The 24922-nt window shown below is 44.1% G+C and overlaps 1 protein-coding gene and 1 non-coding gene across 7 annotated transcripts; both read right to left on the reverse strand.

Moving 5' to 3' along the window:
• Positions 1 to 2360: 2360 nt before the first annotated feature.
• Positions 2361 to 10622, reverse strand: LOC125932164 (melanoma-associated antigen D2). 6 transcript variants are annotated; one of them, XM_049644636.1, is made up of 13 exons: positions 10517 to 10622; positions 8936 to 9009; positions 8093 to 8548; positions 7186 to 7494; positions 7004 to 7067; positions 6665 to 6744; positions 6047 to 6141; positions 5261 to 5340; positions 5125 to 5167; positions 4731 to 4793; positions 3494 to 3608; positions 3008 to 3103; positions 2361 to 2495 (listed from the first exon to the last, which is right to left on the reverse strand). In XM_049644636.1, the coding sequence occupies exons 2-13, from the start codon at positions 8978 to 8980 to the stop codon at positions 2421 to 2423; spliced, it is 1521 nt and encodes a 506-aa protein (XP_049500593.1). In that variant the 5' UTR covers positions 8981 to 9009; positions 10517 to 10622; the 3' UTR covers positions 2361 to 2420. The 6 variants fall into 6 exon arrangements, with proteins under 6 accessions (XP_049500593.1, XP_049500588.1, XP_049500590.1 ...); XM_049644631.1 differs by having other exon boundaries at positions 2685 to 3103; positions 10517 to 10620; XM_049644633.1 differs by lacking the exon at positions 10517 to 10622 and adding an exon at positions 9896 to 9978 and having other exon boundaries at positions 2685 to 3103.
• Positions 3764 to 3899, reverse strand: LOC125932478 (small nucleolar RNA SNORA11). The gene has a single exon (XR_007460639.1). It is a non-coding gene; the product is annotated as a small nucleolar RNA SNORA11 (small nucleolar RNA).
• Positions 10623 to 24922: the final 14300 nt, after the last annotated feature.

Here is a 24922-nt window from a genome sequence, read left to right on the forward strand (position 1 = left end):
TATACATAGCTATATATATATATATATATTTCAATATACATACATAGCTATATATATATATATATATATATATATTTCAATACCATAGATATACCACATATGGTATATCTATGGTATTGAAATTTCATGGGAGGGAGCAACAGCAATTAGAAAAAAAATATCAAGAAAGGCTTCTTAAAGTGGTATAATGAAAAGTAGGTGGATAAAGCTACTCTAATAGCTCTTTCACCTCCTAGCCAAGGGGAAGAGGTATAATATAATCTAGAGTTAATAAATGATATAGTGAAGGAAAGAACAAAAATTGTGGGAGTTTATTCATTGTAGTAGTGGCCTCCAAGTTGTTAAGTGGCAAAAACATGAACTGGAGTCTGTCCCTATTTAGTCTTCCCAGCTCTGGCCACTCCCCACTTGTGTGGAACAGACTTGATCTCTTTCCCCCTGCTCCACATGCCTTCAGTCCTTACATTTGTGGAGAAATAAGCCAACCCCATGTCCTGTCAAATTTTAGGCCTTGCATGAAGGGAGAAGAGGTGGAGAGCCCTGCAAGCCCATTGGTCTACAGAGGGAAGGGGAAAGGGCAGAGTTCTCCCAGGACTATAATACACTCTTAATTCTATCAAGCACTTTTAACTGAATTATTAGAATTATGACAAGTTCCTTGTCAGACCCCATCACCTCCCCATTCCATTTCAGATAGACATCACCTGGAAATCTGAGGGGGTCCCTGGACACAGTACCCATCCACTAAAGAGTGCTTCCTAAGCCTAAGCTGTCTCTGACCTTGTCTCCCTCTCCTGGGTATTACCCAGCCCCTTAGGAAACCATGGTCCAAGAAATCAATGGAAGAACCTCTACTTCCAGTAAAAAACACCTCAGCGCCGAAAGCAAGTCTTGGTTCATGGTCAGTCAAGGAGCTGCCTTGCTTTAAATGGAGGTGGGTTTTGTTTTACATTGTTCCTTTATTGATGAATTTACAGGAGGGAAGAGAAAGCCATTACTCGGTCCTCCATAAGATTCTGTCCCAGCGATTAGGGGTCTGGTATTGGGGGACTAGAGGGTTGGGGATTCCTGGAGAAAGGTCCAGGGAAATACTCTCCCAAACAGGGTGAAGGTGGATCTTGGATTGTCTGAGGGCCCTATCCCTTAGTGGGCAGTGTAGCTGAGAGGGCAATTTCAACCACACAAGTGTACTTTGGCACATGGTTCCAAGTGTTCCTCCCTACTGCAACTCCTGCCACCATCCCTGGTGATCTCACTGTCCACATGAATAACCCAACCAACACCCTGTTCTCCCAGCCTATTGACCCCTCCATCATCTCTAGGAAATGTCTTCACTCCCCTTTAAGCACCCATTCCTTGGGCCTTACCATCACTTTGTCTGCTCTATCTTCTTAAATACAATCATCCGACTGTCTGACCATAGGACTAGTGCCCTAGTTCATCTTTCCAGTTCTGTCAACACCTCTTCGCAGATACCTAGAACACTGCCAGACATATAGCAGGCACTTGATACTTGGTATACTTCTTTAACATTCTGCCCTGTTCATAGGCTTCAAGTCTCCTATACTGTCTCCTAATTTCATCTTCCTCCCCAAGCCTCCCTGGGTCCCACGATCCATCTCTTCCACCATTCTGTGTATCTACTGTGTCAGGCACCGTGCACACAGTAATGAAGATACAGACCCACATAGTCACGGTCTTTGATCTTGCGTCCTTATTCCAGAACCAAATCTTGAGATAAACGAACTAATCTTCTTGATTCCAAGATTACTGACCACCTTGCCATGGAGGAAAGGTCTCCCAAAAATCATGGGCTCCATCCTCCAATGGGGCCTCCCCAATGCCTGTCATCTTTCCACAGTCCCCTCTCCAAGTCCTTTCTTGACAGTCCCTTATCCCAGGCCTTACACTGTTACCTCCTCAGGGCTACATGAGTCAATCTCTAACATCTCCCTATCGGCTCCTGCCTGCTTAAACTTCCCTTTCCTTTCCCAAGAAAATCTTCACTTATTCCCTTATCTCTCTTGAGTACCTATCTCTCTCCTCCCTGTCTCATCCACATTTCTCAAAAAGAGAGCCTATACTTGATGCCCAGTCTCCCCTACCTCTGCTTTCTGCTCCAGACTTTCCCACTTCACTCCTTCAAAGTCTGTCCTCTGTGCTTACAATCCTCATGACTCCCCACCCCACTGCAATCCTGCCTGTACTGCAGACTACAGCTAGGACCCAAGTTATCCCAGAGAAGCATGCTAAGCATGCTCCCCTGAATCCAATAAATATAGATTGAGGCAGAAACTCTTCCATTTTTAAATGTCATACCAAAATGTGATAGCCCACCAAAAAAAAAAAAAGCAACAAACTCAGAAATGGCAAGTAGATTTAATGGAGAGTGTCGACTTCAATTGATTGATAGTGGCTGCCTAGAGTGCTGTGTTGAGTAGGTTTCTGAGGATGCACCCTGGCTCGAAGAGAAAGACTGCTGGGATTAGGAATATCTGAAAACACAAGTAAAATAAATTGAAAAAGTCAACTGATAACCATCAAAAGGGAAAGAATAAAATGCTAATCGTGGGGTTTTCCCACATGCTCCATACGGTCCTGCAACCTTGGCCTTCCTATAACCAGCCAGTTCCTCATCCCAACCCCATAGGCCCAAGCTGTCCAGACCCAGTCTAAGTAGATACCTGAAATCTCACTTATAGGAGAAACCACAGGCACCAGAGCTGCCACTGGTGCTGGCACCAGCTCCACCAAGGCCCGCGAAGAGCCCAAATGTGAGCGTAGCAGTCAGGCTGGCACTGGCACCAAAGCCACCACTGGCACTAGCACTGGCACTAGCACCAGAGCTAGCACCACCACTCTCTTGGGCTTTGGCTTTAGCTTCAGCTCCCGCCTGGATCCGGGCTTTGGCCCAGGGTCCAATATCAGCTTCGTCCCAGTTGCAGGGCCCAGCAGCATTTTCAGAGCCAAGCCCAATGCCCATTCGAGCTCTAATCTCAGCTCTCGCCTTGGCTTCAGCTGCAGCCTCGGCAGCAGCCTTCATATCTGCTTCCATTGCCTCTCGGTACTGAGCTGCCCATTCCTTGGGATCCTTCTTTTGTACCTGAAACAGAAATAACAACCATCAGAAGGATCAGAATCTAAGAAGTGAGCACCTACTTTATGCTAGGCACCATGTTATGTGCCCTACACAATAATAACAATATAATAAATACTACAGTAATTACGTACCTAACATTCCATCCCTGCTCTGACCCTTATTAGCTCTGTGACCTTGGACATGTTATCTAATAAATTCTGTGAGTCTGAGTTTTCTCATCTGGTATAGGGTAATGATGTTAGTTGTACAAATTAAATGATTCAGATAAATGGCACATTAACAGAGGCTTCAGAATGTTCATGTATGAGCTGCAGGCTGCTATACACACAGCCTACTTTAGCCAGTAGCACCCCGTGCTCTTGATATGCCAAGCTGGGGCAGCGATCCAATTACCTTGCAGGCAAACTTGAGGACTTTCATCTTGCTGGTCTCATAGTAGGAGCGCAGGCCCCAGAAGAATTCATACTCAGGGGGATTGCTATTAGGGACTCTGGCATAGTCCAAGTACCTTGAAAAGAGGTTGAAAGCCTTTATGTCTAAGACAACCACAGCCCACCCATGTATGGACTGGACATCCCCACTATATACTATAGCTTTTCTTCCAATATGGAGCCCTATCCCATTGGTCCTGCCCAGAAGCCATGTGGAGGTGCAAGATGAGATACATGTAGAGTATCTGCTCATAAGAAGGCCACAACTTCTGTGCCCGTGCCCTTTGTCACAATGAACCCAGATTCTTGCTGGGTGTGTTGTAAACAGAGGAGCCATTTCTTCAGGGCCCCTGCTCTGAGCACACCCCACCACTGGGTCATGTCTGTAACCTGGGGAGCCCTGGGACAGTCCACCATAGAAAATGACTATAAAGAGAAGAAATAGTCCACCAAGAGTAGCATATTTTGTGCATACTCCCAACTGTGTGTGTGTACGTGTGTACGCACACACACATGCAGGTGCATGCTAATGTCTCTGTGTGAGTGCACATGTGCTAAGAACCACAGACACAATGGGCTCTGGCTAGAAAATCAAGAGGGCTCCGTGACCAAATGGGCCCCTTACCAGCCAGGGCCACAATCAGACTTCCACTCTCTGAGACCCAGGTCCCTCAACTGACAATGGGGATGGGATGGCAGCACCTATACTGGGTATACGGTAGTTATGAAAATGAAATGAGATGCACAAGTCAAGCCCCCAGCATAGTACTTGGCTGCTTAAAGCTATGATTCTATGGCATTTCTTTATGGACATTAATTTCTATAAAGCCCTGGTTAGCACAGTAAAAAATAACCAAGGCACTGGGGCCAGTACCTAAATATGACTCTTCCATTTGCTACCTGTGCAACCCCCTAAGCAAATTACTTCACCTTTCTGAACCTCAGTTTACTCACATGCACAACATTGGTAATGACAATCCCTACCTTGAAGAATTGCACTGAGGGCATAAGTGAGAGTACATTTTGGTCAGGAAATGTGTCCTCCTGCTCACTCTCACTATCTCAGAATAAGCTACCTACCATCTGCCACACACACACATATACACATGCCTAATCACACACACGCAGTATAGCTTAATCACTCAGCTCTGAAAACAGGCAAAACACATGGAACACACCATCACCAGACACACACTTACTTCTGCTTCACGAACTCATCAGTAATAAGCTTCTTCACATCCCCAAAAAGCGAGTGATGTATCCTGATAGCAGAAAGAAAAATCCATCAGTAAGTCAATCAATCAAACAATCAATCAATCAATCAGATATGGCACTTCCCAGAGGTATGCAGAGGCATTTTCAACATGGAAAAGAGACTGTTAGCACAAGAGGAAAACTCCACAGAAGCCCAAGAGATAGTGAGACAGGGGCAGAGAGTTTGGGAACATTTCCCCATCCACCCAGGTCAGAACCCTGGACCCTCTACTAGCACTTCCATCTATTCCACCAGACCACCAGACTGATGCAATCCTGGGACTCCTCTCTTGTCAAAGGACAACATGGACAGCAAGCACTGAAAGAGCCCAATCATACCCAGGGCGCAGCCCCAGCTTGCGCAGCACCTCCCAGATGACAGCTGCAAGGGGAGGCAAGAAGAGACAGGGACAGAAAATGAACATGTGGAATTCCAACTGTGGCCACCCATTCAGCTGCATGCCCAGCCACTCACCCTCACTGGACCGATTTCCATTCATAAAGATGATGCTAAGAAGCACCATGAGGAGACCCAGCTTTGGTGAATCCTTAGTCCTAGGAAAATAACAGGGTAGAGAGGAGGTTTATGTCCAGCAGCCATCTGCAAAAAACACACCAGTCAGTTCACTAGGCTAGCCTCTCCCAGATTCCTCAGACATGAGAGAATTCTGCCCAGTCTATGCTTCAAGCTCTATGTGACCCTGGGCAAGGCACTTAGACTCTTGAGCCTCAGTATCCTATTCAGTAAAATGGGAAAATCCAATCCTCCCTACCTCAGGTTGCTGAGAGGATGGAAGAATGCCTGAAACCTGGTACAACCCAGGCACCCAGCCAGCGTGAGTCCCACCTTTCTCTCCCAGATCCCTCTGCCCCAAGAAAATTCTAGGCACAGCCCCAGTGATGTTCCTGTCCTGTGAGCATCATGATTTACCCACACCAGGAAACTTTCCTTTGAGAACCACTCTACCAAAGCCAGTAGGAAGAGACAAGCAATGACAGGTCTACTTTCTTGGGAAGCTTCTGGAAAAACAGAAAACCTGATAGTAGGAATGCACTGCTTCAGGCTTCTACACCTTCATTCAATCATAATCAAGCACCACTACCATGTGCAGGGCTCCAACTATGTGTGAACTGAAAGAGGAGCTTTTCAGGCCCTGTCTTCCTGCCTCTCTAAGGAAATGTGGGGAGAGTTGACAGGGATGGGGTAGTGCCATAGACAGAAGCAGAGCCTCCCTCCCACCCCAGCCCTTTCCCAGCTTACGTTCCCAGTATGCCTGCATCAGTGGGCTCTAAGGTGCTGAGAAGAATGTACAAGTGGTCATTCTTATCAATTTCCTTCAACTGAATCCCAAATACCTACGGATGGGGAGAACAGCTTGTGAGATCACAAATTCAGCTTCTTGGGCATCCCACAGCTCCCTGTGTACCTAGGTATGTGGGCGTGTGGGTGTGCATGTGTGTATGTATAGGGGGAAGGGGTCAGTGAGATAATGTACATAAACGTTAAGTGATCAGCACACAGCAAACAGGTAAGAAATGTACTATTGTTATCAGCATCATCTCTGAGATTATCGGGAATCTAGGGAGACAGAGAATGGGGAATGGAAGGAAAGAGGTGAGCATGTGAAATACATTACATGACATCTCCAGCAGCAGACAGAAACCAGGACTAAGTTGGGTGGCTTGGGTCCTAGCTGTGCTTTTGCCAGACATGCTATGTGACCCTGGGCTAGTCTATACCCCTCCTTAGGCTACTATCTACCCACCCACACAGTGATGGGACTGAATTAGTGAGCGGTCCCACCTCCAGAAGACACATGTACACTTATTTAATTCAATGCTTCCCCATTGCATCCATCCCCCACGGCTGCCACTTCACCTTCTCCAAGGAATAGCCTGCTCGTTCAATGATTTCAGGGTACACATCAGTGTATTCTTTGATGATGTCCTTCAGCATGTCTGCAAGGGGAGAATGTTGCGAGCACCTAAGCTGAAGTGAAGCCAGGTGGCTCAAAACCCAAGCTAAAGACCCTTTAACAAACAGTTAAAATATGGGTGGCACAAACAGTTCTGAAATAATGAATAGAGATGCTAGCACTGCCAAATTAGAACTTTGGGAGTACACAGGTAGGAGCATAAGGGCAAGGAATGCCCTCAGCACATGGGAAAGTGGGCAATGGAGAGCACAGTTTAGGGGATGGGGTTAGCAGGACGCTACCTGAGCGTTTGATGGGAATCTTTGTCTGGTCTTTAACCAAGAGGTACTTTACCAAATCGTTTGCCTGGACAAGGGAAAAAAAGGTAGAAAGATCAAAATATGTTTGCAAAAGATTTGAGGGGAAGGCAGAAAAAGAAGGCAAGGCAGTAGATAAGGAAAAGTACAGAGAACAGGGTTCTTACCCTCCCCTGCAAAAGGGCCACATCCCGAGGTGGTGGTGTTTCAGGCTCCTGGGATGACTGGAGCTTGGCAGCTCGGCGGCGAGCCTTGCCCCTACGGGCCTTAGGTGATCTCAGGGAGAGCAAAGCTCTCCGGGCCCAAGCAGCCAACCGAGTCCTTGATGCCCTGCGGGCCCAAAAGGCTATGGGGCCCCTTGAAGCCCTGCGGGCCATTGAGGCCATTAGGGCCTTTGAGACCCTTCGGCCAGCTGTGGTTCCAGAAGCCTGACTCTGATCACTGCTGCCATCCTCTTCACCATTCAGAGGCTTCACCTGCATTAATAGAGCAAAATATTGTCAGATAAAGTAGATGTTCCTTCTCCCTCATCCTATTTTTTCCAGAAGGTTCCTCTAATCCCACCCATGTAGTAACAGCCTGACTAGATATTGGCCATGTTGAGTCTTGGGTTTGTTTTTCACAGACTTCCAGGCAGGAGTTTCATCTCTTCACCAGGCCAGAAGGAACATAAGGATGGGGCCTGAGGATTCTCCTCTCCCTATGTCCACCACTGCTCTGCTTGTACCACCCTGGAAAAGTCATTCCACCTCTCTGGGACTCAGCTTCCTTCCCTATAAAACTGTATTATTTTCAGGATTTAATGAGATAACCCGTATGAATGTGCCTAGCTCAAGGTCTAACACATGGTAGCTACTATGTAAATACAAACTGCTTTATATTCAGATTGCAGCTATGTGTACTATCTTATTTCTCCATGAGTCTGTGAACTCTCTGCAGAGAGAAATTGTATCACATTTCTCTTATTGTCCCCCACAGCCTTGATGAGCACAGGAAACTTTCTAAATGTTTGCAAAACAAATGAACTAACTGGGAGAAGTGAAAAGGGAAGAGTGGTGATTACAGAGGTCTTACCTTTCTGGCTTTCTTGGCCTTGACCTTGGGCCTAGTATCCTGATTCTCCTGAACCTGAGCAGCTGCACCCTCAGGCTTAGGTTCATCTGCCAAAGCCTGAGAGGCAGGATCCTCAGGCTCCAGGGCCTTTATATTGACCTTTGTATTAGCCACACAGCTGACCTTTTTGGTCTCAGTGGCAGGCAGTGTCACAGGCTGAGGGTCAGCACTCTGTATCTTGGTGTCAGCTGCTAGACTCTTCTTTTCAGCTGCCAGAACCTGGGTATCAGTCAGCTTAGTGGGAGGTGAGGCCTGAGTGGCAGCTGTCTCCCGAACCTCTGGAGTCTTTGAGACCTCTGTGGCCTTTGAGACCTCTGGTGCCTTTGATGTCTTCTGTGTCTCTGAGACCTCCGAGTTCTGGGTCACTGTCAATAGGCTCTGTATCTTCAAGCCACTGTCCTTCTCTGAAGCTTCAGCCTGCAAGAGGAAGCAGGAAAGCTCACAGACTTTCTCCCCACCCCCAAGTAAGCAAGTGGCTCCAAAATTCCAGGCCTCACTTCTCTGACCTATACTAACTCCTACTTGTGATGTGCTCTGCCCATCTAACCCACAAGGACTCTCTTTCCTCTGAGCAGGAAGTGATGGCACAAGAATGGCTGGCCTGCCCTCCCTCCCTCCTTCCTCCCTCCCTCCCTTCCTTCCTTCCTCCCTCCCTCCCTCCCTCTACAGAGTAGGGGGAGGGGCACCCAGACAGGAAAGTGGGTAAAAAAGGACAAGGATGGGGGGGTGGTGCCAAGGGAACTGAAGCAGCAACAGGGGTTGGAGAAGAAAAGAAGCAAAGGAGAAGAAGGAAGGAGGCCTTACCTGGAAGCGGGTTGGACCCGTACCTTTCTCGTTTGTGTCAGACATGTCTCAAGTTGGCCTGGCAAGAGCTGAGCCTAAGGAGAGAAGGCTTGGGTGAAAAGGGGAGCCTCCAGAACGTCCTCCCTCTAGTTCTGCCTGGAAACGGAACCTCACTTTCTGTAGGGCCCCAATCCCAAACCCCTCCCCCACCCCCAAAGACTACGTTCTTAGATTCAGTAATCCAGAGCGTCTAGATCTCAATTCTCTGCAGCCGCACCCTCCCCTCCTCCAGGAAGATGTGCCAGCGCGGCAGCTGGGGACCCCGCCCCTTTTCCCAATACACCCCCCGCCCAGCCGCAGGCCAACAGTACGCATGCGCATTCGTTGCAGGGCCCACCTCAGCCCCACCCGCTTTCCCAGCACAAGCTCTTTTTTGATGTCCACCGTGCACATGCGCACTCGGCATCTTCCCCTGTCTCCAAGCTGGCCCTTTACACGCCCCTTCCTAGAGATCCATAGTGCGCATGCGCAACGGTCCGGCCTCTGTCCACAACCCTTTCCAACATACGCCCTTCTTTAGGTCCGCCGTGCCACTCCACCCCGCCCCCTCCCCAACAGGCCTCCCTCTAAAATTATCGCAGTATCTGGTGGTCCCAGCCCCTCCCCTACTCATACCCACCCCAAGTCCACAGTACCTCCCGCCCGGTCCCACCCTTTTTCACAACACGCCCCCTCCGACCAGGGGCAAAGCACATCTTGGTTCCGCCCCTTCCTTAATACACCCCCTCCTCAAATCAGACTGAAGCCAGTGATTCCATCTTGGGCCCAGCCAAATCGGGTCCAGTCCCCTCCCTTCGCATCCGGATGGATCCGGTACGATCCGGTCCCTACAGCAGGTTTTCCCCAGATCCCAGAGGGTGGGGCCATAGATCACAGAGCCCCTACTGGACAGCGGATCGAGAGCTGGGCCCCGCAGCTCACCTCCTTCTCCTTAAAGAAGAGTGCGTCCACTCTCCAAGCCCCTCCAAAACTCCTAGACTGCCCTCCCCGCTCCAGGCCGGAAATGGTCCCGCCCCTTTCCGCCTCCCTAGGGGGCCTCTGTCGCAGCCAGTCTGCCCTTCCCCCCTCTCTGCTCCTCATTCCTTATCACCCCCCACCCCCGTATTCCCTCAGCCTTGCTTCTTGCTCCCTATTACCCCTCACATTTCCTATTTACCCCACAGAATTCCCTATCCCCATTCCTTACACCCTCCTCCGCGTTACCTATGCACCCCCTTCCCTAGTATTCCTTAACCCTTCTTTGCATTTCCTATTTTCTTCTCTGGATTTACACTTTCCCTTAATGCCCCCCCCCCATACTCCCAGTCAGCCACCCAACAAGTCCGGTTCCCCTTTCTTCTCCCCCCCGTCTCCCCCACTAATCTCTGACCCATAGTCCTACCGCCTACTACTCTCAGTAGTCTTCTTTGCCTACATCCAGCTCCAGGTCATCTCTCCCTCAGCTGCAGTGGTGCAGTAAAGATTGCCCACCTACCTGGCTATAGGTTCGAGGGGGCTGAAACTACTGGCTGCCAGGAAACCCAAAATCTCAACGCCCCTTACCTGGTCCTCGAGCAAGTCCCAAATACGTCTGCCCTCTCTCAGTCCCTCTCAAAGTCTCAGCCTCCTGGACTAGAGCTGCAACCAGCCCAGCCCAGCCCCTTTCCGCAGCCCCCTGCCACCCCCCCTCCTTCCTTGGGGGAGGGGCAATGGGGCCCCGCTCAGGGCTGTCTGACGCCAAAGCCCGTGTTTATGCCACTGTACCAGGCTCGGTCTGCAGCCCTTCCAACCAAAACCACCCCCTCAAAGCGACTCATTCATTGAATTTATTTATTTTTATATCTTTATTTTTTTCTTATTACAAAGGTAATGTGTTGTGAAAATTCAAATAATGTAGAAATATGTAACATACCAATGAAAGGCCACTCATCTCATTTCCCAGAAATAACCACTGTTAACAGTTTGATATACATCCCTCCTCATTTTTTTCTACTCATACTCTATTTGGGTTTTCTCCCCACAAATGGTATCCTGTTCTGTGACCCGGGTTTTTTTCCAGTTATATATTCTAAACAGTTTTCTGTAGTGCACATTTTTCTTAACAGTTGCATAGTCTTTTCTTGCATAGATAGTCCATAATTATTTAACCAGTCCAGGTTCACGATACATGGATATGGACATTTAGATGGTCTTCCCCTCCCTTTACTATTATAAGCAACACTACAAGGAATATCCTGTATTTGTATGTCTGTATTGGGCTTTTTTGTTGTTCTTTACAGTATTTTTTGCTGACTCGAATGCTACAAAAACTCTTCCATTTAAAATTTGTCAACTTACTCTCAAAAGGTACATGGAATAATGTTCCCACCAACAATGTCTCTCATACGTTTATGTGTCACATATATAACAAATATTTTTCATGTTATTGATGATAATCTTTGCTATACAAAAGGATTTAGTTATTATGTAGTGTCCTTTTATCACAATTCCCTTTTATCACAAAATGCGTGTTTTTTTCAAGCACTTTTTTGGCTTCAGTATTTACATTTACATATTCGAGTATTCAAAAATTTGTTTTGTAAAAGACTCAGCTTAATTATTTTCCAAAATGACAGTCTTTTATCCTTATATCATCTGCAAATTAATCCATCTTTTTTTCCGCGCTGATTTGAAATGGCAGTTTTATCACATAATAAATTCACATAAGTAATCGGGTCTATTTAGGAGAACAAAATAAGATATATAAATAATGGAAATTAGATAAAATTATCATTAATTACAGAGTATATGAGTGCAGACCTGGACAATCCAAGAGCATTAACTAAAAAGTTATTAGAAAACATAATAAAATTCAGCACTGTGGTTAGTTACATAAATAATATTTAATATCTTTCTTACATTCAACAATAATTCAAATGGTCATAAGTCTTCTGCTTTATGAGGTCACCTTTTCCTTTACTAAGCTAATAAAATATCAATTCCTACCTTCTATAGAAAATTCACACACACACACACACACGCATGCACGCACACACACTTCCCAGACATTCAAGATGGGCCTCTGTTCTCCTGACTTCTTCTTTCTCTGAATTGTTGCTTCCTCCAAGTTTATAGCAGTTTACCACTTCTTGCTTCCTAGGTTCTCTTCCCCATCCCCAGGGCTTTATTTCATACTTCGCACAGAACCTCCTTTTCTTCCAGTTCTAGGATCCAAATTCCCATTGCTTCCAAATCATAACAAGGGATAAGGACTTTGGTCTTGATTTTGAGAGCACTGAAAAGTTTTTGAACGGTTTAAGGGTTTGATACAATACAGACTAGTGTTTTAGAAAGAACACTTCAGCTGCCTAATCCATAAGGAGTATAGATTAGACGTCTACCTGGAAAGAGGGTGAGTAGCCATATAGGTAAACTATGATTGTGGTTTGGCTTAGAGTGGTAGCTGTGGATATAGCGAGAAATTATTGAATTCAGAATATATTAAAGAAGTAAAAAGCAACAAGACTTTATGAATAATTGGGTGTGGGGAAAGGGGTGAGGAGGAGGGAACTATCAAAGGGAACTCTTGGGGATCTGATTTGAGAGATCAAGTGTGTTAATGGTAGCCCATTTCACTGCGATATGGAATACTAACAAGGGAATACTAACGGGGGAACATTGATATTGAGACACCTGTGGGACATTCAAGAAGAAATATTCCACGGGCAGTTGAATATACATGTCTGAAGCTCAGGAGAGAGGTCTGGACTAAGGTTACAGATCTAGAAGTCACAAGTATATATATGGTTTTTTAATCTATGGAAAGGGAAATAGCACCTGAGAAGAATGTTTAGCTTTAGAACAGATGGGGCCTAGGGAAGAGCCCTGGAGACCAGCAGCAACTATGGCATAGGCGGAGGAAAAGGAGTTCACAAGAGAGATGAATAAGTAGTGACCAAAGAGATATGGAGAAAAGCAGGAGAAAGTAGTGTCACAAAACCAGGGGAAAAGAATGTATAGGGGCATCTGAGTGGCTCAGTCGGTTGAGTGTCTGACTCTTGATTTTGGCTCAGGGCATGATCCAAGGTCAAGGAATCAAGCCCTGCATCAGGCTCTGCACTGACTGTGGAGCCTGCTTAAGATTGTTTCTCTCTCTCTCTCTCTCTGTCCCTCTTCACCACTCGCTCTCTCTCTCTCTCTCAAAAAAAAAAGTTAAAAAAAATGTTTCACAACAATGGGGGTGATGGTGAATAGTGTTGAATACTACCAAAGAGATCAAGAAAATTCTTGAAAAAAACATCTAGGGAATTTAACAATCAGGTGGTGGTGGTCTGGTCACTGGTGACCTTGGAGGGGATAATTTCAGTACAGAAATTTGTGGAATAGATTGCTAACTGTTACCCTAATATCCCTTCTTATCTTCTTTCTTAGTAATAAAACATCTTTAAAAAACATCTTTAGTTTTAGCTGGACACATAGACTCCTGGAATAAAGGCCATGAGGACAAGGGTCAAATCCTAAGGATAGTGGATCAATAAACTAAAAAGAACCTGGATTTCTAACAATTTCACGGTGCTACCATACCAGCTTTGAACTGCCTACCCTCTAGATTTCTTTTAGGTGAGATAAATACATGTATACATTATTTAAGTCACTGTTACTTGAGAGTCTATGCCATGTAGTAGTTTCATGATTACAGTGAGTTGAGATGTCAGTGGTCGGTGAGGTATACATGACAATGAGTATAGACTACTCTTTCAAGAAACACCTGAGCCTGATTTCAAGGTTCTCCCAAAATTTATCCCTAACTAGTTTTTCAGGCTTTCTTGCTGTTTTTCTGAATACTGCTTATATTCAAACCAAACAAAACACTTACTATTACCAGATAAGCCCTTGCTTGCTTATGAGCCTTTGTACAATTTCTTCCCCATGGAACACCATCTGTTAGATCTATCCTATGTTATAACCTCCACCATTTTAAATTCCACAACATTTTAAGTCCCGGTTGTGGCCTTTGGGATTCTGGAGTAACTTTAAAGGAATACAGAGTCAGAACCTTAGGAGATATTGGATTCAAGGGACTCAAGCAAAATCTCAGTCCAAGTCCATCAGAAAGGCATTCCCAAAGATGTTTAAAGCCAAACTTCCCCAGTCCCTTCTCAATACCACCATCTGTCTAACATAGTACCATAACCACCCTTATCTTATGACCTGGGGATCAGAGGACAGGAAGAAATCTTATCAGGAGAGAAAAAACAAATTCATTCACAATCTTCACCCTTGACCAGAGAGATTTCCTTCCATCTTCTCCTTGTGAACTCTTGGAATCTTTTGATCTTTAGCATCTACCCATAAAATCTGAAGAACCAAGGCCACTGGGTCCCAGACAGGTTTCCAGCATCTGGACATCAGCAGGCAAATACCTGAGATAATATAGGTTCTACACATCAACTGAGGACAAAGATGAAAAACTGAGTTATCACCAGGGAGCTCTGTTAAGGAAATAAGGAAAGGCAGACTAAAGATTGCTTAGTGTAGAAGGTCAGGGATAAAACTGCCTAATTCTGGAACATCTAAGATTTTAGACCGCTGAAGCTTAAATGGAAAGCCCAGAATATCCTTATCACCAATCCTCTCCTAACATATTTCCCTTCCACCAAACTATACAAAGTAAGTACCTCCGAATTTTTCAGAGGTAAGCCTAGAAGTGAGTGGCAAAGGTTTCTTTCCAAAGCTACCTATCACTTTTTTAGTCATCTAAGTCTGCACAGCATAGCAATTAGCTTAAAATTTGATATCAGACTTTCCTGTTCTTCATATTTTCTAGCCATTCCCATCACTGGGAAAGGCCTACTAAACATCCCTTCTCCTGGGCCCCTACTCCTCATTGTTGTTGGGCCTTTTCTGTCCCTGAACATGTGGAGGTACTCCCTATTTCCAATTTCCAGGTTCCTATGCCCTCTCTTTTGAGCTGCTAATGAAATCTCATTTTTTCTTCCTTTTATGTGCAGGGCAATTTAATTTATTTTGTAATGTTCTAAGCTCAGAGAGCTATCTTTCCACAATCAAAATGGCTTCATTTTGTTAAACCAGAGGCAAATTTCCCATAGATGAGGAAACCGGCTACTCACTTTTACACTAAAATGCCTTCTCCTCTGTTCTTGAGTCCTTCCTCAGCACACATCTTTGAGGCAGATTCAGGTCATTCAACAGTCAATAGGCACCAACTATGTATTAAGCACCTCTCTAGAGGTAGTCCTTGCTTTTGAGGAGCTTTCATTTCAATGTAAAATGAGCATTAGCCTCATTTTACAGGTGAAAAAATTGGGGTGAGGGAGGTAATTTTCCCATGGCAAAGCAACTAACACTAGTGAATGGCAGAGAGAGGACTTGAACCCAGGTCAGTACAATGCCAAATACTAGAGCCTTCACCAGTATGCTGTACTATTTCCAATGTTTTAAGTGCCAGAATATTCTTTCCAACCCTTTTCATAAACACATGTGAGGTACATTACACTATGATTATCTTCTGTGGAGATGAATCTAATTGGATATTCACATACCCATTTTGATACTATCATAAAATATCATGGGATATATAATTATTTTTTGTTGTGAGATCAACATAAAGTATTTATAATTTTATTTTTATTAAAATACAGGAAAGCATATGATAAAAACCATAGTCCCTTGCCTTGACCCTCCCCATCTCCATCCCACTCCCTCCAAACAACCTTAAAAGGGTTTTTGTTTTTGTTGTTGTTCTGCTAGTAGTTCCCTTTACAACTCTAGATAATGCGTATATAGCTGTTTTTTTTTTTCGTTTATAAAATTTATACAATATCCTATTGTCTCCCTGGTATGTCAATGAAGATTTTGTTTAAATGCATATACTGCCTCACTTTGCCCTTCACTCCCCACCATTGTTGAACACTGATATTCCTTTTTTTGTTCTTGGTGAATTTTGTTACTTGAAAAAAACAAACCTCCATTCCTTGTTTCATTCATTTTTGACAGATAATTTCAATTGCCCACTTTTTAGGACAAGGATATTAGGGTCACTACCCTCCCCTTGCCCATTCAATGACCCACGTTGTCAGTTTCATCTTTCCTTTACATTGTTCAGGTTATCAACATTTACATTGTGTTCTGCAGCCACAACCAGGTCTTCTTTGTTTTGTCTGCAAGTTGGCTCTAAAACTGAAAACCAGTAAATAGCATCTACACAATTATGACTATGTAAATATTTTTCAAAACCCAGGCAAGTAGTGAGCCAGGAAAACACTTCCTTCTCTACAAGTCCAACAACACAATCTTTGGGCCTCTCAAAGGAGAATGTTTCTACCATCAAGGTCAAAGAGAGTCTCTTTTATATTCTATCAGCTGCTTGTAATCATGTTATATTTTATTTTGCTTTACATTTGGACCATGATTTTCTCAAGCAGTGACACACACACACACACACACACACACAGAGTTTCTAATAGCCTTTCTTTTTTCTTTGAATCATTTGCCTTTATCATATTCATTCATTCAACAATTATTTATTGACTATCTACTATGTGCCACGCACTGTTCTAGAAGCTGAAGATACAACAGTGAAGAAGGCATACATCCTTGCCCTTCTGGAGCAGATGTTCTAGTGAGGGAAAGAGAGAAAATAATCAGATAAATAGTAAAATATACAAGTTAAAATGTGGTAAATGCTATGAGGACAAATAAATCAAGGTAAAAGAAATGGGGAATTCCAGTCAGGGTGGGAGGTTATTGTAGTTTTAAATAGGTTGGTCAGGGGTGCCTGGGTGGCTCAGTAGGTTAAGCGTCTGACTCCAGCTCAGGTCATGATCTCAGTTCATGGGTTCGAGCCCCAGGTCGGGCTCTGTGCTGACATCTCGGAGCTTGGAGCCTGCTTCGGATTCTGTGTCTCCCTCTCTCTCTACCCCTCCCCTGCTCATGCTCTCTCTGTCTCTGTCTCTCTCTCTTTCTCAAAAATGAATAAAAATTAAAAAAATAAATAGGTTGGTCAGAGAAAGACTCACTGAAAAGGTAGAATGTGAGCAGACTTGCATGACATGAGAAAGCTAGACAAGTGTGTGTGTGTCTTGGGAAAGAACATTTCAAACAGAAAGAACAGTCTGTGTAAAGGCCCTAGAGCAGGCCTGTGCCTAGCATTTTTTTCTCCCACCTGCCATTTTAAAGAGCATAAAGGTCAGTGTTGCTAGAGTAGTGGAGGAAGGCAGAGGGGGAAATGACAGGATGAGGTCAGATAGATAACAGGGCTTAATCTTATAGGACCCTGTAAGCCACAGTGGGATCCACAGGAGAGTTTTGAGAAGAAATGGGAGAGGATCTGACTTAGTTTCATAAGGATCCCTCAGGCTACTTGGAATATATACTGGTGTGGAGAGGTGAATGGGAAGATGACAAAGGGGGTAGCAGGAGGACCAGTGAGGAGGCTGCAATAATCACTTTGGTTGGATTAACCATTTCCTAGGTTCACTGAGATAGACTCTTAAAATTTCTCTCATACCTTGTGTTTCTTTGTTGTTGTTGTTGTTTTTTGTTTTGTTTTTGTTTTTGTTTTCCTCTACATTCTGGGAAATTTCCTCAACTTTATTTCCCAGTCCTTCTGCTAATTTTTTTTAAATTTCAACAACTTATTTTTCATTTCTAAGGAGTCTTTCTTTTCTCTGTTCCTGTTTTGTGGCATCTAGTTCTTGTTTTATTCATGCTATATCTTTTTGAATTTTGCTGAGAGTATTAATATTTTCTTTCTGAAATTCTCTTTTGTTTCCAAAATTCCCAAATTGTTCTGGGATCAGTTGTTTTGCTTATTTTAGTCTTTTTCTGTCATGCTGCAGTTTCTTTTAATTTGCCTAAGGATTCTTGGTTATCCATTCCTAGTTAAGGGATAGGACTGGTAGCTGATTTTTCTGTTGTTGCACAAGCAGGGTTGTTTTCTAAGTAGGGCTCTCTTCTATGAGGAAATTCTGACAGGAAACTTTGTGCGGACTTGGGGGAGGTGGCAACTGACAAGCTATGAGTTGTCCAAATACCAGAATGAAGAAGCTTTGTTCTGCAATACCAAATGCCATAGGGACAAATCTCAGTGTTCCCTATACAGTTTGTAAAATGTCATTAGAGATTTTGCCTGAAGGTAAGTGCTGGAACTGCATGTTCTCTATGTGGGTGGAAAGGGCAGGGAGATAGGGATTTTGACTAACTAATGCTGATGTCCCATGTGCAGACGTTCAAGTAATCTTTTTCTCAGCTCCAATCCTCACTCTTGCCCTCCACTGTACCTGCAGATACAATCCAGAGCATCTCCAGGTTCCCACATACAGACTGATGCCCATTAACTCAGCCTCTCCCCAACCTTCCTCCACCTAGGTCTCCAGAGGGACAGGGAGCTTCCCATACTTTTCATCTCATTCCAACCTCATCCCACTGTAGTCCTAGCAGCTAATATTTACTGCACACTTTGTTCCAAGCATTCCGAAAGCACAGTGTCACCTAATCTTTGTTATAACTTTACTACAACTTTATGAAGTAGATGCTATTATTATCCTCATTTTATAGGAGAAAAATTGAAGCTATAGAGTGGTTGATTAATTTAATGTTAAGTATTAATTATTAGTATTTTATCTCAGTGTTACATTGTGAGTAAGTGGCAGAACTGAGATTCAAACTCAGATGATCTGAATCCAGTAGTTTCATTTTGAACCACTATGTTAGATTCTCAGTTCTACCCTAGCCTGTCTTGGCCTCTGACTATTCTGGAGACTGTAAGTCTCATGTCTGTGGACCCTATAATTTGTTATGGAACTCTAAGTAAGTCTCTCCTGTCTCAAGGTTAAAGCCAGTACCAGAAGGGACCAGGATTGGGACCTTGCTCCACCAACCCCTCTCTCATATCTGCTACTTTTTAAAGATGATCAGTACTAAGGATCTTTCTCTGGCCTCAGTTTTTGGGATCCTCTGGATGTTTATAGGAAAGAAAAACCCCACCTTGAGCCAACATAGCAAACAGACAGACCCAGCACTCTAGTATGTTTAGCTTTTAGTCATCTATAACTGGATGAGGAGGGTAAAGGGAGGCATGGAACTGGCCCCTCTCTAGGCAAGATGCCAATCCCAGCTCTTGGATAATCCTGAATTGTATAGGCCTCAATGACACATTCAGAGCCTTCTTCACCCTTCAGGATAGTCCCTCTCTCTCAAGAGAAGGGATACCTGCAGGTGCAAAAGAGCAAGAATTTGGGGATCAGGCTCAGACCCTATGGATGTGAACAACAGACCCAGGCCAGAGGTGAGATCATGTCTGAGTGAAGATGCCTCATCTGTGTCAGCTTTTTCCTGACCATCTTCCTTGAACTGACACACCAGCGACCTCGTGGCCACCCCCTCCCATCAAGCACAAAGGTCAGTTCTGAGATGAGGGAACAAACCTCTTGGATTTGTAAGAAAATTCGCTCTTTATGTGGGGGGATTGGAAAAGTCATTGGGTCTGTGTTCTCAGTTCTGTAACTCAGAAGCTAGAACCAGAGAAAAAGTTACTATTTGCTGAGCACATGTCAGGTGCTGAACCAGGGATTTTAGAGTTACTAGTTAATCCTTACAGTGTCCCTGTATCTCAATCACATAGTGGAGGAAACAGAGGCTCAGAGGTTAAGACATAGTTAGGAAGTGGCAGAACCAAAATTTGAACCTAGGTCCATCTGATCCCAAATGTCTGACACTGTCTGACTCTGAGAATGAACTAGATATATGTTATACGTGGGTAAATATATATGAGGGATCATGGCTTCAGGAAAGGTGAGGAAGAAGATCAGTATCCTACTTGTATGTGACCTCAGTCTTTGGGCCCAGTTAACACACTATTAAAATGTGGACAATAATAGTATCTAGCTCATAGAGCCTATTCGATAATTAAATAAGATCATGGATGCCAGATATTTATCATGATTTCAGTGCATGATGGCACTTATCAGATGCAATTTTTACACCTGAGATCCTAAAGAAGAAGAAAAAAAATATTTATCACAGTGCCTTGCACAGAGTAGGGCTCAACGAATGATAGCTGCTCTGTTATATACTCTAAAGCTTTGCTAAAGTAAAATACGTAGACTAGCATCACCAGCATCACCTGGGAGCTTATAAAAGGCAGAATCTCAGGCCCCACCCCAGACTTGCTGAATCAGAATTTGCATTTTAACAAGATCTCCAGGAGATTCATGTACATACATGGTAAAGTTGTTGAAGCACTTTTCCAGAGGTCCCTTAATTGGTGGTCCTCTGTAAATCTGGTTATGAGACTTGATAAAGCTCACTGAAATATTAAGCAGATTTATGAGATGGATGACAGAGGCTGATTTCTCTTTCTTGTCTTTAGTTTCTCCACCTGTCATTGAGGCCTGTCCAGGAGTTCTGGGTTCCAAGTACTACTAGCACATGTAGGCCAAGGGTAGAGTTTACCTAACTCACTTTCTTGTCTTTTCTCTCAGCTGTTGATGACAAACTAATTTCATACATTCTACTGTGGTTTCCCACTATGCCCACACCTTGGTCACATCTGTTCTGTTCAAACCATGTGCTAAGGTCCATAACGCCATCTTTGACCTGGATCTGCCTTACCTTGCCTTTATGTCTAATTTTACTACATAAGTCTGCTTCCAAACTTATTGTTTTATTCATTTGTGCGCATATATATATATATATATATTCATGCTTTTGTCCATTCTTTCAGCAGAGCATAGTGATAAAGAGCATGTATTCTGAGATCAGACTTCTTGAGGTTGAACCCTGGCTCTGCCAACTATGGGACTCAGGACAAGTCACGTCACTTCTCAGGGTCTCATTTTACACATCTATAAAATGGGGATAAAATTAGGACCAACCTGAAAGGATTAAATGAGTTTATAGATGTGAAAGTTTCTGATAAAATCAGTGTTGGGCACATAAGTTCTTGATAATATTAGCTTGATTAAAAAAAATAAAAACATTTCCTGATGCTGACTGTGTGACTTACACTGTGCTGGGTACTATGGAAAAAGGAAGATGAATTACACACAGTCCCTGCTCCCAAAGAGTTCGCTCTCTAATAGGGGACAGGAAAAAGGAAGCTGATAATTTTAATAATATGCTGGCAGAAAAGAGAAGTGTGAATTCTGGATGATGGGAATGGTGAGGCTTACCAGGAGACAGGGGTCAGTTCCCCGCCCCCAGGCAGTCAGGGAAAGCCTGACAGAGATGACACATAAATTGAGTCTTGAAATATGATATGTTCATCAGATGAGCAAGCAGAGGGCAGGGCTGGGAATTTCAATGTCACTGGAGTGTAAGGCACAAGCTGGGGTGAACAATGGTAAGAAATGAGACAGACCAAGTTCCTGGCCCTTATGTGGTGGTGTCCAAACCATCTAATGTGTTTGCACACCCATCAGGAAAAACTTGATCAAGTAATCTCCAAATATGTATATTTATTAATTTATAAATTATATAAATATACTAATGAGCAACAATATTAGCTATATTATTAAGCATATGCAAAAATATAAACAAAGGATGAAGAAAAAAACATTATAAGTAGAGTGTTAATATTCTTTCCCAGTCCCTCATGATTTATCTCCAGCACACCCTGGAGCATGTGCACCCTACTTTAGAAATAACTGTGACCCATAATGAAGAGACATGGCAAGGTTTTTTTAAATTTTTTTTGAATGTTTATTTATTATTGAGAGACAGAGACAGACAGAGCATGAGCATGGGAGGGGCAGAGAGAGAGGAGGAGACACAGAATCTGAATCAGGCTTCAGGCTCTGATCTGTCAGCACAGAGCCCAACGCAGGGCTCAAACCCACAAACCACGAGATCATGACCTGAGCCGAAGTCCCACTGAGCTTAACCCACTGAGCCACCCAGGTGCCCCGACATGGCAAGGTTTTAAGCAAAGAGTGCCAATAGTGAAATGAGGGTGGATTGGAGGGGCCAGCTATGAAGCAGGGAGCTCAGTAATGAATCTGAGTGATGCTGAAGGCTGGAGTAGTGCAGTGGTGGTAGGATTAGAGATGATAAAGAGGGAGAAAAAATGTGATGTATGTGAAAAATAACTAAATAGAGAGGGTGTCAACCTGATTTCAGCTTGTCTGACCTGGTAGATGACAGTGCCCTCTTTGAGATGATAAAAATGGGAGAAGGAGCAGGTCAAGGGAAGCTTAGTGAGGTCTCATTAGCCCATATAACACCTTAGTGTGAACCAGAAAAAGCCTCCCTGACTTTGGAGAGACGACTTGGATTTAGAAGTTGAGTAAGGCCAGCACAAACAGGGGTCCTTGTACTGTAAACAACCGGTAAGTCTCTACAACAACCCTGGAGCCTGGGCTTTGTCTGCGGGAATCCCCTGGCTTTGATGGATGATGGCACTCCCCTAGAGAGAGGAAAGGTTCAAGGAGGTGAGATGTGTGCTCCTGGCCAGAGAGCTCAGGGGAGAGGTGCTGAGGTAGTTAAAGAGGGTTTCCTAGAAGCTTGATTTCCACATGGGTAAGATTTAAAGATTTAAGAAGCCAGAGGAAGGAGGGGGGAACCAAAGGCAAAAAAGCTGGTATGAATTTGAAGTATGAGGGCTAACTACAGAGGTTCCTGGTCAAATGATGCAATGGCCAAGCGATGGGGCAGAATTTGGATTCTTGCTCCAACAGGAAAAAAAAAGCAGACACCAAAAGATTTTTTTAATTAAGCAAAGTAGGCTGGAGGAAATGTTGGGCAGACTTTGTGGAAAGTATGCTTGCTGGAGGCAGCACATACACAGAGGCCTCAGTGTGCTGCTGCCAGACCAGCTCCACCCTACACCCCCACATCCCCCAGGAAACCTTGGGACTGTGCCAGCCCAGCCTACCCCCACCCTAGTCCAGCCACAGCAATAGTCTGTTTTAGCTGCCTGGGAACAGTTCCTGCCTGAATGGTCTCTTCTGCAAGCTTCATATCCTTCTCAAGTGTTCCTGGCATATGCTGCTTTGGTAAAATAACTTCACCCTCACCTCCCATATCTGTGCCTCAATTTCTCCATATGTAAAATGGAGACTGTTGTTCCTGCCTCTTACAGAGTTGCACTAATATTCTCTAGGACACTGAACTATGTATTGCTCCTTAAAGCACAGCTCTGACCCATCCTTATTCTTTTCAAGATTTATCCCTGACCCCCATTCTTCATAGCAAAAGTCTTCACGGCCATATGAGTTCATTGAGTCTGGTGTTCAAAACCCTTTATTATCTAGGCCTACTCAACCACTCCAAACTTCTCTCCATACCTTCTTTACCTGCACCTCTGCTCTAGCCAAATCTAACTAAATACTTGCTGTTCCTTGAAACACATTCTGTGTTTTCCTGTTGTCTTTCCAGAATAGCCATTCTATAAGTAATTGTTGAGTGCCTGCTGTGTGCCAGGCCATATTCCATACACTGGGGATACAGCAGCAAATGAGACAGACAAAATCTCTGCCCTAATGGGGCACACAGTCCACTGGAGAAGACAGACAAGAAAAAAATAAACATGGAAGTATATGTCAATTTATGGATGAGAAGTGCTACAAAGAAATAGAAAGTAGAGAAAGGGAGATACAGAGTGAGTAGAAAGGTGCTATTTTAGAGTAATCAAGGATGTCTCTCTGAGGAAATGACATTTGAACAAAGACCTGAAAGAAGAGAGGATGTAAGTAAGACTTGCAAAGATTGGGAGAAAGAGTATTCCAGATTAAGGGAACAGTCATTGCAGAGGCTCTGAGACAGGAGTATGCTGAACAAATTCAAGGAAGAGCAAGGAGGCCAGTGTGGATGAAACATAATAAATGAGGGAAATAGTAGGATGTTATGCGGTTAAAGAAGTGACAGTGAGCCAGACTGTGTACGGCCATGCGGGCCCTGATGAGAATTTTGGCTTTTACTCTGAGTTAAGACACAGTCACAGAGAATTTTGAGCAAAGAAGGGACTTGGCCTGATTTAGGATTAAAAGGATCTTCTGAGGGGCACCTGGGTGGCTCAGTTGGTTAAGCGTCTGACTCTTGATTTTGGCTCAGGTTATGATCTGACAGTTCATGAGTTCAAGACTGCATTGGGCTCTGTGCTGACAGTGAGGAGCCTACTTGGGATTCTCTCTCTCCCTTCTCTCTCTCTCTCTCTGCCCCTCCCCCACAAAAATCAATAAATAAACCTTAAAAAAATAAAAAAAAGGATCTCTTTGCTGTGAGAAGAACAGAAAATAAGGAGGCAAGGCTTTAAGGAAGGAAGCCAATTCACAGGTCATTTGTCCAAGCAAGAGATGTTGGTAGTTTGGACTTGGGTAGTGATGAGAAGTAGTCAGATTCTGGATGTATCTAAAGATAGAGCTAAAATTCCCTCATGGATTATATATGGAGTGTGAACAGAAGAGGGGAATCAGGCATGAGTAAGATTTTTTAGTGAAACAACTATTTCCTGAGATAAGGAAGACTGGGGAGGAACACATTTAGGAGGAGGTGGGGGAGATACTAGGAACTAACTTTGGGACACATTAAGCTTTAGGTGTCTATTGGACATTCTAGTGGGAATGTCAATAAGCAATTAGATATACAGATCTGGAGTTCATGGGACAGGTCCACAAGAGAGATACAGATTTTGGACTCATCTGCATAGAAATGATGTTTAAAGCCATGGGGCTAAATGACCTCACCTGTAGAAAGAACAGAGGAAGGGAAGGGGAGGTTGAGAGCAGAGTCTTGGAGTGTCCCAAAGATTTGGAGGCCAGGAAGGGAAGGAGCCAACAAAGGAGACTAAGAAGTCATGGCCAGTGAAGACCATCTATCCAAAGCTTCTTTGTTTTTCAGGCCTGGAACCAAGGCTACCTCCTCTAGGTCCCTTTCCTAAAGGCTTGGGGAAAAATTGCTCCCTCCATTCTTTGAATTTTACACTCTATTACCTTAGAGCAATGGGAAAAATTAGGGGTGGTGGTAAACAGT

The sequence above is a fragment of the Panthera uncia genome, chromosome X (assembly GCF_023721935.1).
Source record: "Panthera uncia isolate 11264 chromosome X, Puncia_PCG_1.0, whole genome shotgun sequence".
Classification (NCBI taxonomy): domain Eukaryota; kingdom Metazoa; phylum Chordata; class Mammalia; order Carnivora; family Felidae; genus Panthera; species Panthera uncia.

Coding starts and splice junctions, on each gene's coding strand:
- LOC125932164 (XM_049644631.1), bottom strand. CDS start 8,980: ATGTCTGACACAAACGAGAAAGGTACGGGTCCAACCCGCTTCCAG. Junction 7,068..7,185: donor TGGCCCTTTTGCAGGGGAGG/GTAAGAACCCTG, acceptor TCCCTTGTCCAG/GCAAACGATTTGGTAAAGTA. Junction 5,341..6,046: donor GATGCAGGCATACTGGGAAC/GTAAGCTGGGAA, acceptor TTATTTTCCTAG/GACTAAGGATTCACCAAAGC.